Source organism: Mesoplodon densirostris, chromosome 4 (genome assembly GCF_025265405.1).
Source record: "Mesoplodon densirostris isolate mMesDen1 chromosome 4, mMesDen1 primary haplotype, whole genome shotgun sequence".
Lineage (NCBI taxonomy): Eukaryota > Metazoa > Chordata > Mammalia > Artiodactyla > Ziphiidae > Mesoplodon > Mesoplodon densirostris.
In genome coordinates this window covers 136279152-136296030 of record NC_082664.1, presented here as the reverse complement: position 1 = coordinate 136296030, position 16879 = coordinate 136279152, and the positions used below count along the sequence as shown (strand labels likewise).

The window sequence follows — 16879 nt, the reverse complement described above, 5'->3', positions numbered from 1 at the left end:
AGCGTCTCCGCCGCTCCGCTTCGGGGCGGGAAGCCGGAGCAGGACGAGCCCGGGGAGGCGCCACGGTGCCCGCCTACCCTCTCCCGGGGGCCCGACCAGGCGTCCTCCCGGGCGGCCTGGCCTTGCCTCGCTGGGTGTCTGCGCGTGACTCCAGCCCCTCCCCGGCGGCTCCGACTCCGGCCCGCCTCACCCCACCGCGGGCTTTGTCCGCCAGCCGCGCGCCGGCCCCTCCCCGTTCCCGCAGGCTCCTCCCCGCCCCCTCGGCTGGCCCCACTTCCTCGGCGCAGGCGGCAGGAGCGGGCGGGGGACGAAGGGGTTAACCCGGGGCTCTTCCCGGCGCGGAGGGATCCAGAGCCGAGCCGAGCGCGGTGCTGAGGCCGCCTCAGCGAAAAAAATGTCCGCCTGAGGAGACCCACAAGTTCTATCTGGGGGGACCGCCAGCCCGCCCCGGGAGAAAGGGGCGGCCAGGCCTGAGAGCCGCCTCCCCCGCCCGGATTCGAGAGCTCGCGCGGGGGAAAGTGAGCCGAACCGCCGGGCCGTGCAAGGGAAGCCCGAGCCCGCTCTCCCGGCCAAAGTGAACTTTAATCGGGGTGGTTGGATGCGGAGACGGGGCGGCAGGTAATTGCGGGCCGGCAAGCGGGAGGGGACGCCGTGTTGGGGCTGGGGGCTGCGGAGCGCCGCCGCGTCCCTGCCGGAGCGGAGGCGCCCCCGGCCCGCGCCCCAACTCCGCGCCCCTTTGTACAGAGGCGAACTCGGGGTCCCCTCCAAGTTGGGGAGCGGAGTGGGGGCGGAGGTGAAGAGTCGCGGACGTCCAGGCCCGCGGGCGGCGCGCTCGGCCTGCGCGCCCCGCTCAGTGCTCGGCTGGGGTTCCGGGGCGCGCGGGAGAGCGGGTTCTTCGGCTGCCGAGCCAGGCTCATTGTTAGGCAGGTCCGGGGCCGGCCGGCCGCGGGCAGGGTAGCAAAAGTGGGAGGAGGCCGAGCCGGGGGAGGAGGACGTCGGGCAAGAGCGGGGCTAGTTGTCGATGTTTCTGTTTTCTTTTTAAAAACACCCCTCGGACGCGCGCGGTGGGGGGTGTGCTTTCCGACCCCCGGGGCCTGCGGGGGACATCCGGGCGGCGGCGGCGGCCGCCGCAGACGCGGGCCTGCGAGCGGCGCGTTCCCTGCAACTTGTCAGTTCTATTGTTGCCGAGCCAGAGAGTCACTTCGCTACTCCCCTCGCCGCCGCTCCGCTCGCTGGATGCCCAATCACCCCTCATCCTCGCCCCTCGAGACCCCCGCCCGGGCCGGGCCCCGCGCGTCCGGCACCCCGCGGCTGCGCGGGGTAGGGGGCGCCGGGGAGGGGGCAGGGACGGGCTCGGAAACTTGCGGGAGAGGCGGCGAGTTGCGGGAGCTACGGCTCCCGGGCCGGGCCGAGAAACGCGTGGATTCACGGACCCGGCGCGAGCGCCCGGCTCTCCTGACCCCTTCCCGCGCGGCGGTGGGGAACGAGTAGGGTATTGGAAGTCAGCCCGGCGTTTTTCCTCTTCTTCTACGCCCCTCTCCATTCCCGTACACACTTTGGGCCTCGGTGGTCTCTCGCTGAGCCTCTTTCCTCTGTCTTAGGACCTGCTAGAAGTGGCCGAAGATGAATCCCCAGCAGCAGCGCATGGCTGCTATAGGGACCGACAAGGAGCTGAGCGACCTGCTGGACTTCAGTGCGGTATGAGAGCTTTCTGCGGCATCTTGGGGTTCTGCTGAGGTTTACAGAAAAAGAAAGAAAGGGGGGAGAGCGACGTGGAGACTAAGCGGCGTGAACTCCATCTGCTTTGAGCAGTAGTTCTCAGGGCTGGAGTCCAGCTCCCCCAAGTTGGACACCTGAACTTTGATGTAATGTCTAGACTTGCAGATTTAAAACTTTAATGCCAGAGGGGTCATTTGATTTAGCCAGTTAAAAGGAGAACAGCGTTATCTTGAGCTTTGGTTGAGTCATCCTCTGACCCTGATGATTATTAGGGATTTTGAACTTCATATGAAAAAAAAATTGTTTTTTCTTCAACACTCCTAACCATTTTCCTTTTCAAGATGTGGTATAGTTTATGGTACCTGAAAGATGTCAGTTACAGGAAAGCTAGTGAAGGGCTAGGATTCCCAGCCTTTTGGATGGAACCATTTTAATATAAATATATATGTACTTATACATGTGTATATGTGTGTGAACATATGCATATACAAGAAGTACATATGTGTATGTACATTTAAACTTTTCTTAACATGGGAAATAATTGAGTGACTTAAAAATATCAGCTGGCCCCACTGCCCTTATTTCTAATGCGTTGAATTCTGGTACCAAACTGCTGGTACAAAACGAAGATCATTGACAGAAACTTACCACTTAAACTTAATGATCTTAGAATCTCTCATGTAACTGACTGGGTTTTCAGAACAGAAAATAGCCAGTATTTCCAAATAGTGTGAGGAAATAATATCACTAAGTGTATTTGCTTTTCTGGGTCTGAATGTATATATCCAATTTTATTTTAACTTCCCTCTGAAATACAGCAACTAATTGATGACTCTTGGTGGACTTTTGTTTCCAAGGAATCTAGAAGAATTTCACAACTCACAGATGCGTTTGGGTTATTTTGCAGATGTTTTCCCCACCTGTTAATAGTGGGAAAACCAGACCAACGACACTGGGAAGCAGTCAGTTCAGCGGATCAGGTAAGCTCATGTCTAAAATCAGAAACTCATATTTTGGTGTTGTGATGTCTAGTTAAAACTATAAACAAAAACAAACAAGCCCCAAATGGGGGCTGTTCCTTTAAGGATCCATTGACATTTCTTCAAGAATTTCAATGTGAATTTAAAAAATTATTCTCTTTTCTCTAAATTTTTAAATTGAAAATTATCTTGTTTGAGTGCAAGGGATTATAGCATGCCTCTGTATTTAGAAAAGTACCAGAAGAAAGTGCTCTTTGGTCCATGTATAGTATTTTTTAAAATTATTTATTTAAATATTTGTATTTTAAAAATTTTCTAAATTTTAGCCCATTAATGTTATTAAACTTTTGGATTCTAAAGAATTGGTAAAATAATATTATTTAAAATATGCATATGAAAAGTGGAATTGAGTCAAGCAGTAATTAGTAACACTTATTTTAAAAGATGGCTATTCCTTTTGGAAGTCTTAAGGAAGTTAACAATTTTGTGCACAGTTATTTGAAATGTTACAAATAAATGAATAGAAAGTTAGATGTACTTTCAAATAACACAGATGATTGAATTCTGTCCTACGTTCATGTTACATTAGGATGTTTAGAGTAAGTTAAATTAGATTCCTAGTTCCACACTAGTGCTTTCGTCCTCAAATTTACTTTCTGTATATTTATAACTACTCTGCTCCAATATTAACACTTATTCCATATTTCTTAAGTGTGCATTTTTGGTTTTTCTTACTTAGTTATACTCATGATTTAAAAAAAATAAATGTTCCAGAAGCAAGGTCCATTCTAGTGTACAAAAGCTATCATTTTCTGTTTAACTTAGATTTATTCCTTAGTGCTGGGAGAGGTAAAAAAAAAAAAAAAAACAAACAGAAGCCAAGACAGCAACATAAGAAAACCAGCTGTCAAGTCTCTAGGCTGAAACTCAGTAATTCCTCTTTGACCAGTGCTTTTTTATTTCCCCTAGTAAAATGATAGTTGACTTCTTAAGATACTGTGGGAGCAAAACATCAGAAAAGAAGGTCAACTTCATAACCAATTTAACCCTTTATACCACTTTACATTAAAACAAGTCTCTATTTAAAAATCAAACGCTACCTTAATTTACTAAAATTCATTTTTAATGATGAAATTACAACTTAAGGGGAAAATGTAGCATGTTGTTTAACATCTCAAATAAAAACATTTTGAATTTTAAATATTCTAAAGACTAATATTATCCGTAATCAAAAGGATATCATAAAATGTCAGCCAAACCCCAGCTCTTCTCCCACCTCTATCCATTTATTGGTAGTGGTTTGAAAATCATCGCTTTTTTGGGTTGAGGAGAGAAGATTATTAGTTAATATAGAAGAAGGCTATATTCTCTTTCTTTATTACTGTTGTGAGTACATGTCAATTTTTGCAACTGATACATTCTCAGGAACTTTCAAATTTCCTTTGTCTAATACATAGTAGATGCTTAGTATATTTCATTAAATGAATAGTGATATTGCTGTTTCAGACTGTTAGCTCTGATTTGAATTGTAGAAAATATATTTAACTGACATTCATAGATATCAAGGACATGAACTTCAGAAACTGGCTCTTAGAAATACTTTCTGTTTTTAGAATAAGGGCAAATACATATTTTTTACTTTTTAAAATTAAGGTATGATTTATGTAGTCTAAAATTTAAAAAAAAGTTCAGTGAACTCTAGCATGACATTGGAACAGTTGTGGGTCCTTCTTTCTGTAGCATGCATTATACAAAGAAAAAAATTATTTTTCTACATTGTAGAATTGTTCATAATATTTGATTCTTTAGAGCAGGAAATTTATAGCTTTAAAACTGTTAGGTTTTTTTATCCGTTGAAAATTTGAACTTAAATATTTATCTGTGTGGTTTATTTTAAATTTCAGGAAAAAATTTTAATTAAAAAAAGCTATGACCTCTAATAATCAGTGAATAGATTTAGATTTGGGGGGAAGGGAAAATAGCAAAGCAGTCATTTTACATGAAAGTATACTGGTAGATATGGTCCTATAGCCATTTCTTATCTTAAAGGAAATGTCTAAAAGAGGTTGATGTGGCAATATTGTTTTATTTGTATATTTTATTGATACTTTAATAATCTTATGATCTCATGTCAAAGGATATGTAATATGTCCTAATGTCTGATTACTTGCAGTGTATAAGGAGCTAAAGATCTGACTTTCCTTCTGAAGAGGTGACTTAAAGATTAGAGTTACCTTGTTTTTGAAGTAACATTTGCAAAATCCCAAGCCTTTTGCCTCATGAAAACCACAGTTGTGTGTATAATTTTCTTTATTGATTGTCCTTTTTGAGGATGACTTAATTTCAGTGTATATGATATAGTACGTGATGTTATTTTAAAATCTTATTCCTAAAGCGATATATAACTTGTATGATAGCTGACACTTCATCAAAAGTCTCAATGGAAAAGGCTAATGTGTATTTTCTGTTATTCATTTGTCTTGAGGAATTTTTATAGTCATATTTTTTCATCAAGGGTGTTAATTTTCTTTGCATAATGATACACTGTGAATTTGTCTGCTTGGTATGATAGAAGCTGTGAGGTATTCTTATGGTGACCTTGAGACAGAGGTTTCTCTCTGTAGGAGTTAAAGGTGAGGCACTTTTGGAGGACAGTGTATAGGAGGAAAGCTTGTTGAAAGGATTGACAAACTGGAAATAGTTCTGGTGTTTAAATCCACTGTCCCCTCCAGCTTCAGGGACTGAGTATGGAGAACTAATTTGTGATACTGGATTTAATTTTTCGTAGTTTAAATGTTTACATGATATCTGAAAAATTTCCTTTGTTAGTTTTTGAATCCAAGTAACAAGAGATGTTGGAAGGGAGTGGGATAAATTTGTTTAGTAAGCCATCTATATATATTGAGTCTGTCTCTTATATTTCTATCTAGAGAGTTATTTTAACAAGCAAGTAAAGCTTTTACTTTTCCTTGTTCAAATCAGACTTTTGTAACACTATAGATTTCTTCTTGCTCAAGATTTTTGGAAAGAATTATAAGAATTATTTTCTAGCTCTTAATTTGTAAAAGGAATACAGTTTTTCATTTGGGGGGTATTTTCATATGCACGTTTGGGATTTTTGAAAATATTGAATTCTTAAAAAATTTTCTGGGAGGCCAGAAAAATGAATTCTCATTAAATTACTCTTCAATATTTTTTTAAATTAAACTTTTTGTTTTGAGATAATGGTAGGTTCATATGCAGTTGTAAGAAACAATACAGAGATCCCACTTTTACTTTAACATGTTTCCTGCAACAGTAACATCTTGTAAAACTGTGGTACAATATCACAACTAGGTTATTCACAGTGATATACTCAAGATACAGTAACAGTTCCATCATCACAAGGATTCCTGGTGTTTCCCTATTATAACTGTATCTACTTCTCAAGTAATTTCTTAAAAAAAGGGAAAGATTAGTAAACACCTACTCACTCAATTAAAATGGAGTAAGCTTTTTAAATTGCTATAGCATTATTTGAAATATCGAGAAAGGGAACACCAAAATTTTACCAGTGTGTTTTTTAACTGAACTGTAATATAAGTAGGAATGGTAATTTTAAATAGGGGGGAAACTAGATTTAGCTTTTTCACTTAAAGTATTGTAAAGTTATGAGTAGGATGTGTTTCATATTGTGTACCTATCAGTGTTGAAGTTTGTTAACTATAGTGTATAGTAATATACATTCAAATTTAGTAGTTATTTGGGTAACTGAACCATATTAGACATTTGCTTCTGGCGAGCTGTAGTGATGAATTAGAGTAATTGCAGAGTCAGCAGGCATATGAGGAAAAATATAAGATTTTAGGATAAATATGGCCTACTGTTAAGTGGCACATGTAATGTAAAAGTTAAGTAGCAAAGGAGTCTTTTAGAGAAAATCTGTATATGAAAATACTTTATTGGAAAACAAAAATTAGAGACAAGATTATAACCATGAGTACTGTGTGCTTTTCGGAGTAGTTCCTATAGTGCTCTTTTAAGTAGTCATGGCTTATAATGGGTTTGAAAACCAGTTTGATTAGGTCATAGTATTTTAGAGACTTGTTTATTATATACAGTGAGCCATACCTTTAATTAATTATTATTTCTATCTGTTTTCGTTAACAATTTAAACATTTAAAATCATTTTCTTGGATAAGAAGATAAAGATGAAGATACTCAACTTTAAATATAAACACAGTTGTTTTCACATTTTAGGTTTAATGGGCCTATTTATGATAATCTCTTATTAAAGCCAAATAGTCTTTTTTTGTTCTTGAACAGTTGATACATCTGGAATGTCACTGCCTGCTTAGTGTTGTCAAAGACTTGGATAACTCTTGCCACAAGAGAGTAAAATAACACTATTAGAAAAGGTCTCCTGGGGAAAAAAAAAGGAGTTTCTGGACAGTGTGTGGGATATCTTTTTAAAAAAAAGTATTTAATAGGACTGCTTTTGGGTATTGCTTGAATATGTTTTTTTGGATGGGAATGTTGAAATTACAAATCTAATGCTTTTGTGCTTAGGGAATAAAATGAAAAGAAGACAAACATTTAAATATATTAGTTCAGAAGACTTTCTGCTTTGTTAAATAGTTGAGCCATATTTATCTTAGATTTATCAGTTAACCACATATTTATTTAGTATTTACTTTGTGCAGGTTGCTATTCTACTAGCTTTTGGGAAGGTGGCAAATGGAGAAGGACATAGACCAAAAAAAGTGGAGGCATTTCATTATCTAGACAGGAAGATAAAATGTAAAAATGTGAGGTAAACTTCTATAACATAAAAAATGTCAACAACTGCACATTAATATAGGTTAAATTGAGTCCATAAGAGTAAGAATGTGCTGAGGAATGAGGGAACTGGCTTAAGGAAAACTCAAAAATTTTGAATTTAAAGTTGGCTTTTAAAGGAGATATGAAAAATGAATTAGGGAAGAGAAGAACTGTCCTCCCAGTTGTGGAATAGCATGAAAAGAGACCCGGAAATGGGAGGCTTACTCCAAGGGCCTGTATGTACACAGTTCAGGGAAAGAGAAACTGATTTTTATTGATTACCACTCCTGCACTCCTTGAGTAGCTCATATTTATATACTGTTATCTGGAGCCAGACTGCATGGGTTCAAATCTAATCATTGCCATTTATTAGCTGGTGACCTTGGGTATGTATCTTAACCTCTCTGTGCTTCTATTTCTTAATCTGTAAAATAGGACTAATAATAGTAGCTATCCTCATAGAGTCGTTATGAATGTTAACCGAGTTAATACAGGTAAAGCTCCAGGAACAGTATCTGGCACAGAGTGAACTGTGGTGGAGTGAATTGTTAGTGGTGAGGCAGTAGAATAAGGAAAGCATTTACTTATTCAGGAGGCTATTGTGCTAATCTGGGGATGAGCTGGTGAAGGTTTGGACTTGGTATTAGTATAGGAAGTAGGAAGGGAAAATAGGAAGTAAGAAGGAAAAATACTAGAAGAAAAGGATTGACAGAATTTGAAGGACTGGATTTCTGTAGGTGAGAGAAATTACTTTTGCAGTTCTGGCATAATTGGAGGGTAGTAATGCTGGAGAAAAAAAATAAAGATGCTGGTATGTTTTGAGCATTTTAAATTTCACATGACTTGGGACTCTTGGCTAACTTAGGGATTTATGAGAGAAGAGTGCTGCAAGATGAGTTAAAAATTTTGGTGAAAAAACTCTTTTCTGCCTATAAAATTAATACATAATCATCATTGAAAAGAAAATTGAAGAACAGAAAAAGCAACAAGGGGAAAAAGACACCGGTTATTTTACTATACAGAGAAAATTGTTACATTTTGATTTATTTCCTTTTAGTCTTTTTTTCCTGTTCTATGTTTGCAAAGTTGAGAGCTTACTGATGGTTTCATTTCATGTCCTGCTTTTTAATTTCACTTGATGTTATGAGCATTTTCTCATGTTCTTAAAGGTTCTTCATAAGCTCCATTTAAAATTATTGTATGGTATTATTACATGGGATGAATATAGCATAACATCAAATCAGTTATATTACTGCTTGACGTTTAGAGATTTTGTTTGTTGATTTGCGTTTTGTTATAAAAAATATGATAGTGAATACCTTTTTGTACATGCATATATTTTTATCTACACTTCAGTTTCCTTTGGATAGGAGATGTAGATTTGGGTGTTTGTTCCTACAAGTTATACTTAAAACTAAGTGAGTGAATGAATACCCTTAGGAAAATGAACTCAGAGGGAGATAAATGATCAGGTCAAGAATTGATGTTAATGGTGGAGTTAGATGTATAGAATTAGTGACTTTGGTTGATTATTTAATGTAAAAATACAAATTTTTATTAGTTTACGGATGGAGTGTTTGATGATATTTGGTGCAGATTTGTATTTGTATGTAATTTGGTTGTCTGTTGACTGGAGGGAATTCCTGTCATTCTTTGACCTGTGCTTATTGAAATGGAGTGGAATCTAGTTGGAGTCTATCAGTGAGAGAGCCCTTGAATTCTTGACTTTTTATAAGAGAGGTAGTATAGTGCAGTGGGAAGAATTGGGCTCAGGAGCCAGATGACTAGATTGGAACAGTGCTTTGCAACTTATTAGCTGGGTGGCCCTAGGCAAGTCATTTAAATGATCTGAGCATACTTTTCTCCTTTATGAAGAATGGATGATAATGCTTACCTTCAGAGTCCTTATGAGGATCAAATAAGATTATCTCTATATATTGCCTGCTACACTGTAGATTCAAAAATTGTAGCTGCCTATGGCACCCTCTTAAGTAATACTAATGTAATATTATTATTAATAGTAATAATTATAACCAGTATTATAGCCAATGTTTATTGAACTATTATCATATGCTAGGTGCTATGCTAAGCTATTTATAGGCATTACCTCATTTTACTTTAGATAAAATGCGATGTTTTATGGCGGTGGGGAGGGTGAGGAAATGCCCCCCAAGGGCAACATGCCAGAGTTGCTTTCTAGTGCCAAAATCAGGCTGAAGAATAGTTTTGAAAGGTCATTAGGTACCTAATAACCTTAGCTTTATTTTTTGTAGCTCATTTCTTCTTAATACTATTATTTTGTGGACTACATATTGTATAGTGCAGAATGGTAAACAGAAATGTGTACACCTTTTGAAAACCCTCTTTCATGTTTAGGCATCGCCACCTGGATGTAGTGTTTTCTCTATATTGCTCTCTAGCTGCTTGAAAATTTTCCTTTCTAGAATGAAGTGTAGTCTAAATAAATAAATAAAATAAAAATGATGTGACCTGAGAGGATAGAATGGCTGGGAGACAGGTTGAAGAGAATGAGTCTCTAGGGTAGAGCTTCTCCACTTTTTTCTTAATGGCAGGGAAGGAGCATAAACTCCCCTGGTAGCCTGAAGCAACACATTGTAAGTGAGCAGAAGAAATCTTATCTTAAAAATCTTCATGTGCATTTTACTTTCTACTCCTTAGCACAAACATATTTGTTGTAATAGAAATATGTTTTAATTAATCATTAAGTAAAACTGAAGTTCTAGGAGGATGCATTGAGTTTAGCTTATGACATTGCCTTCCTCCTGTTTTCCTTTGTATCTTTGGGGGTAGAGGCCAGGGTGGAGTGGGATGCAGTCCTATACTATCCTTTCTTTGGTGAGAAGACCAGCCTTAGAGTATATTTTCTTTGGCTGTCTTTATCCTGGATCTTTTCTTGCTCCTACAAAAATCTATGAAAAGGGAATGTTACATTGGGGGAGGGGGGTGGTTTTGGTAGGGAGCAAATTGTTACTCTGTAAGCTGAAGCACAGAGAAATTTGTTGGTAATATATATAACTGTCATTTGAACTTCTGTTTTCTTTTTCTATCCAGATCATCCTGTGATTTTTTCACATACCCCTGACTTGTATGCCTTTACAGGGAGAGCTTTGATTTTTTGTTCCATGTTTAAAATGTGCTCTCATGTGTTCCAGGTTAAAAATGTGCTCTCATAAAGACCATGGTGAGTCATCCAAGCTACTATAAGCTGATTGGGAACTTAAAGATCACATTTAAAGATCACACAGAAATGAAAACGGATTAGGGATTGGTTACTAATTTTTATTGTATTGGGCAGTGACTCAGGGATGAAACCTTCAAAATAAAATAAAAAAACAATTTGAGATAAGGCACAGGACAGAAAATACTACCTTTTTTAAAAAAAATAACCCACTACTATACCTTATTTTTGGTTATTAAAAATGAAGAAAGCTGGCCCAAGATGTCATTTTCTCAGATCTGTTTTAGGTGTTATGAAAGTGCCTGAATTTGAACTGAGGGAATACTCTGAATTTGAAAAATTATTCCAGTTACTCAAAGGAAGTCTTTCTGGCATTAGCCTCCCTCAAAAGTTGTTCACTTGTTTTCTTCTGGTGGTTTTGCCAGTGAACCATTGTGAGGCTTTAAAATGAGCAGGATCAACTCATGATGACTCTTCCACCACTTCACTGGTGGTTAATGTAGAGAACACAGGTTGAACTTAATCTGATTACACAACTCTAATCAATGAGCATATGAGCTGCTGCTCTCAGCAAGAGTTGTGAGTTAGTGGTGGGACACCATGGGGATCCCTGCTTGGAGGGAATTACAGTCATCCAGCCTCTCTGTTCTGAGGCGTATGTTGTTTTGAGATTGTTGGGAATAAAAAAAAGGTTTACTATGCTACTGGAGAGGAAAAAATGCTAGGCTCACTTTGAACTTACTGCAGAAGCATGATTTGGCCACAAGTTAGTTTAGAGAATCTGAGTTTATATGGGCATTCATAAACAAGGGATGAAAGTCATTGAGTTCTCCTGAGTTAGGAGGTCCTCTTAGATTTTTGCTATTTGGAAACCCTACTGTATCCAGCTGACTTTGACATACTTAGGTTTAGGAAAATGTTTTTCATTGTTGGTCCCAATTTGGAATAAAGTTAAAGGGGGAAGATGATGCATGTTGGATCTCTTGGTGGCAACTTACAGGCAGCTTGAATTGATTATGCTTTTCCAACTAGGCAAGTAATTAGATCCACTTTAAGACTTTATTACATATCCTAAGTGTCTCTTATTTAAGCATCAGCTAGTTCTTTTTATTTTAGGTGATAGCACAGTTTATTATATGTCAAGACCACCTTTTTACTTGCCAAAGGTCCACAATCACTGATCTGCCATTTTGAAATTGGAAAAGATATGAATCAAATTTTTTTCCTTTAAATTCAGCATAAATTATTTTAGTGGCAAGATTCGATCTTATCTGAAGGGAGGCCATTGACATTTCCTATTTTTCTAGTTACTGTATGATTACCAGGTGCTGGGGGTGATTTGTATGGTATGGTATGTATACTGTATTTCTTTTCTAAAATCTGAAAAATGGAATTCTAAAACCCACCCAACCCCATGGATTTCCAAAAAGGTATTATAGACCTCCCCGTGTGTGTGTGTGTGTGTGTGTGTGTGTGTGTGTGTGTGTGTGAATCTCCCTCACTCCCTCCCCACTGTTGTTGTTTTCAACTCAAAATAAGAATTTCTCTTTTGTACTAAAAGTCTAGGCTAGAGACAATTATTTTAAATACAGAAAAAAATTGTGGTGGACTTGTTAATATAAAGGAAATTCTTCTTGGAATACAGTATAAGCTTTTCAGACTGAGCTTTGTGGTTTGAGAAGTTTGCCCTATACATTGTTTTAGGAAGTCAGTTTTCATTTTGAGGAGGTATAAGCTTTTCATCTTTTGGGCCAAGGAGTGTAGTGATATTTCCCTGGTCATTTTGCATGGAAATTTTCAGGATGCTAACAGATATATTTACATAAATATATAAAACCAAGTAAGAAATAATTATGTATATATGCATATATAAAAAATCAGCAGCGTGTGATTACCTCCAAGATAAAGCCTCAGCCTTGACCCTTATCCAAATTTAACTGTGTGAGAGCAAACAGAAGAAAATCCTACAAGTCATATTCATGAAGAAAAGGAGGAGCTAAGATTTGTTTTCATAGAGGACAGACAACAAAACCAGTCTTTGGTAATTTTATTCTCTACTTTTATATTGGTTAAAAGTTTTCATAGGTTAGTAGCATGATGTTTATTCCTGCAGTATACTCATTAAAGATATCTTCATTAAAAACAAATTGTGATTCTAATGAGTGTATGAAATTTTCCTCAGGAGCCTGTCACCGGCTCAGTCCCATTACTGTTTAATATAACTATGAAAGTAACAAGGAAGTGAGTGTGTAATAAACTAGTCTTTGTGTATCTGTTTTGAGAGGCAGGTCAATTGGCTATACTGACTTTCCTGGTTCCCTTGCAAACCTGTTCCCTGTAGCATTACCAGTGTTACTGTCTGAAGAATCATTATATAATATTGAATAATTAAATCCACATAAAGTTTGTAGAAGTTTGAGATTCCCTGCTGTGGGAACACAGAACAGGCCATACAGCCACAGTCTGTCTTGCCTTCATACTTTATATAACATCTCTTGTCAAACTTCAGAGTATTGCCAGAGTGGGTAGACTCTGAGACTTGCTGAACAAGTTGTAGAGCGGTGGGACTTTGCCCAGTGAATGATTGGGGGAATGGGAGGAGTCTTATTATTAAAAAAAAATCAATAATGATAAATGTACTGCATAAATACTTAGTCATTCACTATTTAGTTCATAATTACCATAAGTTGGTAATTGTTCATTTTACAGAGGAAATAGAGAAATCAACAGTGATACACATTTGCCTGTGGTTTCTTATTGCCCCTCAGAAGTAGCAACTGATCAGTCATAGTTGCACCTGCACTGATACCAATCTACACCAGAGTACGGTTTGTCATGAGGAGGAATTTAATATCTCCAGAAATCTTTAAAATTTTTTGTTGTAACTGGAGGCTTAAATGGTGCCATGCTGATAATCTCCAAAAGAAGGTGCTTCAAGATTTATTTATTGTTAAAAAGAAAACAATAATCAAAAGCCTCCATAAAATAAAACTTTTCTTGTTGGTATTACAAGATATTAGATATAAACAACTACAGTCCGAAATGTCTTTAGGAGAGTATAATTCTTTTTGTGTGTGGTCTTCTTTTATTGTTTAGCTGTCATCAGACTTTGTGCCTTGGGAGGAAGATGAAATTTGATAGTTGTAAGATATTGGAATATTCACAGCTATTATTTAGTTGAGGCCATAGAAAAGAATGGTTGTTTCATAGTGTGGAAAATTCATTATTTTCACTTCCCCCTTTTCAAAGATTTAGTGTTTGTTTAGTTATAAAGGCAAGTAAAAGCAGATGGAAAATAGTTACTCCAAGGGTAGTTTAAAAGTGTTATTAAACATATAGCAGAGGTTTTAATGGAAGTTGTTAAAATTTAATTTTGGCAACAGACTTTTCAGTGCAGTAAAATGAAAAGATTTATTTGAGAGGGTGCTGATTAGTCCATTTTGTATTATTATTTATTTGAAGTAGACTGGGCTTTCATTTTGTTGAAGAGCATCAGTAGGCATTTGAGAGAACACACTAATGCGCTGTTGTTTTTTTATTGGTCTGTGTAGAATGGTTTGTTTACTTTAAGGTGGTGGAGAACAGAGAGAGACACATTGTGGTATGCTGGAAAGAGGAGGGGTTTGGAGTCACAAAGTTTTGGTTCATTGTTGGCTTTATCATTTACCAGATTTGTGATCCTACGGCAGTATGTTAACTTCTCTGAGTCTATCTCATGTCTAAAATGAGGAGAATAAAAATACTGCCTAAGGGGTTGTGATAGTCATGAAATTAAATAATTTTTAAGGAAATTATTTCTAAAATGTGGAAGTTTGTGATTCTGTACGAATATTAGTTGTCTTATGTTAGGTGGCATAGCAACTCTTGAAGGGATTCCAAGTTCACAAGTTGTGGAACGAGTGACTATTCATGCAAAACTCATACATTTCTAACAGTCAATTATTGAAGATTAAATCAGGTGATTGAGAGGGGCGATAGCTTAAGGAACCCCTTATAGTTGGTAACCCTCAAAATCTCAGATGAGTTCTTTCTCTTTTTGGTTAGATGAGGGAAGTTAAAGCAATAAAGTAAACTCTGTTAATTATATCTCAAACCATAGAGCCCCCAAATTAGTACCTTTGAGTCCTATATTCTCAGCTTAGTTTTATTTTTTATTTATTTTTATTTTAAAAATATTTATTTATTTGGCTGCATCGGGTCTTAGTGGCGGCATGGGGGATCTTTCGTTGTGGTGGGCGGGCTCTTCGTGTGGCTCACAGACTTCTCTCTAGTTGTGGCACACAGGCTCTAGAGCGCAGGCTTAGTAGTTGCGGTGCGCAGGCTTAGTTGCCCCGCGGCATGTGGGATATTAGTTCCCTGACCAGGGATCGAACCCGAGTTCCCTGAATTGGAAGGTGGATTCTTAACCACTGGACCACCAGGGAAGTCCCCTCAGCTTAGCTTTAAATTCTTGTTGAGGATCTGTTGTAGTAACAAGGTTAACCACAGGCTTAAGTAGGGTGACAGTTGAATAGTTCTCAGGAAAGTTTTTGCTTTGTTTGATGAGCAGTAATCTGAACAAAACTTTAGTGTCAGTAAGAGTTAACCTTCTGAAGATTTTAAAGTACTGGGTGTGGTGGCCTTGGTATACTCCTGAGTGAGAATGAGAGGGTGCAAGGATGAGGTTGGGAAATGCAAGTGGAACTCTCATCTGCTGTATGCCTCTTCTGGAAGCAGGAAGGGTTGACTTAGTCTTATCCGTAAATGACAAGGTATCAGGGCTGGGGCTGTGTGCTGGTGCTTCTGTTTCCAGGTTCTTTGTGATTAGGGAAGATGAGGGTTTTCCCAGGTTCCAGTGCTGCCCCTTTCCAATTAGTGTGCTTGTCTGGGTATATAAAACACCTAGGTCACCTTTTATTGGGAAATATTGAGGTTTTTACTGACTCCATGTATGTATGTGTTTATGAGATTGTATTGTTTAGAACTTTTCACTTTGTTTTAAAGAAGGAAATCAGCAAATTCAAACTTCATGGAACCCAGAGCCAGTACTGCTATTGGGGTTGTTTTGATGGAGGCCTATGGACTGGTAGGCTCCACTGGAGGTATTTGCTGGTTTTTCTTTAGGATAAGACAGTGACTGGATTTAGGATTATAGGATGATTTGACAGTCACTTGACAAGAATCAAAGTTCTGGGACCTTCTGATTGTAATAATTCCTAATCTCCTCTTGAAAGATCGTTATTAAATTTCAGTGACATGAGAGTAGATGGTAGGTGAAACAGAAAAACTAAGGACCTTGGAAGTGGATAGCTCGGGTTCCTGAATATAATTTCTAAGAACCCTGGGGCCAGGTGAAGTAGCTTATTTTTCTTTCATAGGTAATTGATGGCTTCTGCATTCTTGCTGCTACTGCTGTAATGTTACTTCACCAGTGGATATTGTAGTAGTCTTCTTACTTGGCCTCCTTGGTGCCATTTGCTCTCTTTTCCAATCTGTCTTAGTCTGCACTGGCTGCCATAACATAATACCACAGACTGGGTGGCTTAAACAACAGCAATTTATTTTCCAACAGTTCTGGAGGCTGGAAGTCTAAGATCAGGGTACCAGCATTGTCAGGTTCTGATGTCAACTCTTCCTGGCTTACGGGCTGCCTTTTTGCTGTGTTCTCACATAGCCTTTCCTCAGTGTGTGAGTGAGAGGGGATAAGGGAGAGAGAACTCTCTGGTGTCCTTTCTTATAAGGGCACTAATGCCATCACAGGGGCCCCAGCCTCACGACCTCATTTAACCCTAATTACCTATCAAAGGCCTCATCTCCAAATATTGGCTTCAGTAGATGAATTTTGGGGAGACCCAAATGTGTAGTCCAAAACACAATCCTCATATCTTTAAAACATCTTTCTCGGGCCTCCCTGGTGGCGCAGTGGTTGAGAGTCCGCCTGCCGATGCAGGGGATACGGGTTCGTGCCCCGGTCTGGGAGGATCCCATATGCCGCGGAGCGGCTGGGCCCGTGAGCCATGGCCGCTGGGCCTGCGCGTCCGGAGCCTGTGCTCCGCAACGGGAGAGGCCACAGCGGTGAGAGGCCCGCATACCGCAAAAAGAAAAAACAAAACAAAACAAAACATCTTTCTCCTGTGGTTTGTCTCAGAGTCTACATGTGTTCCCTATTGGCTATCAAAACAAACAGAAGTCCCACCTTGGC

At 39.0% G+C, this 16879-nt stretch overlaps 1 protein-coding gene across 2 annotated transcripts in view; it reads left to right on the top strand.

Annotated features, from left to right (window-relative positions):
• The first annotated feature begins 289 nt into the window (after positions 1-289).
• TCF12 (transcription factor 12) overlaps positions 290-16879 on the top strand; it is a 393224-nt gene continuing 376634 nt past the window's right edge. Inside the window, exons 1-3 of one of the 2 annotated variants that reach the window (XM_060097288.1) lie at positions 290-618; positions 1602-1698; positions 2627-2699. In XM_060097288.1, coding sequence (XP_059953271.1) covers positions 1624-1698; positions 2627-2699 — 148 coding nt within the window. In that variant the 5' untranslated portion in view covers positions 290-618; positions 1602-1623. The remainder of the gene's footprint in view (positions 619-1601; positions 1699-2626; positions 2700-16879) is intronic. The other variant, XM_060097287.1, reaches the window with a different exon arrangement.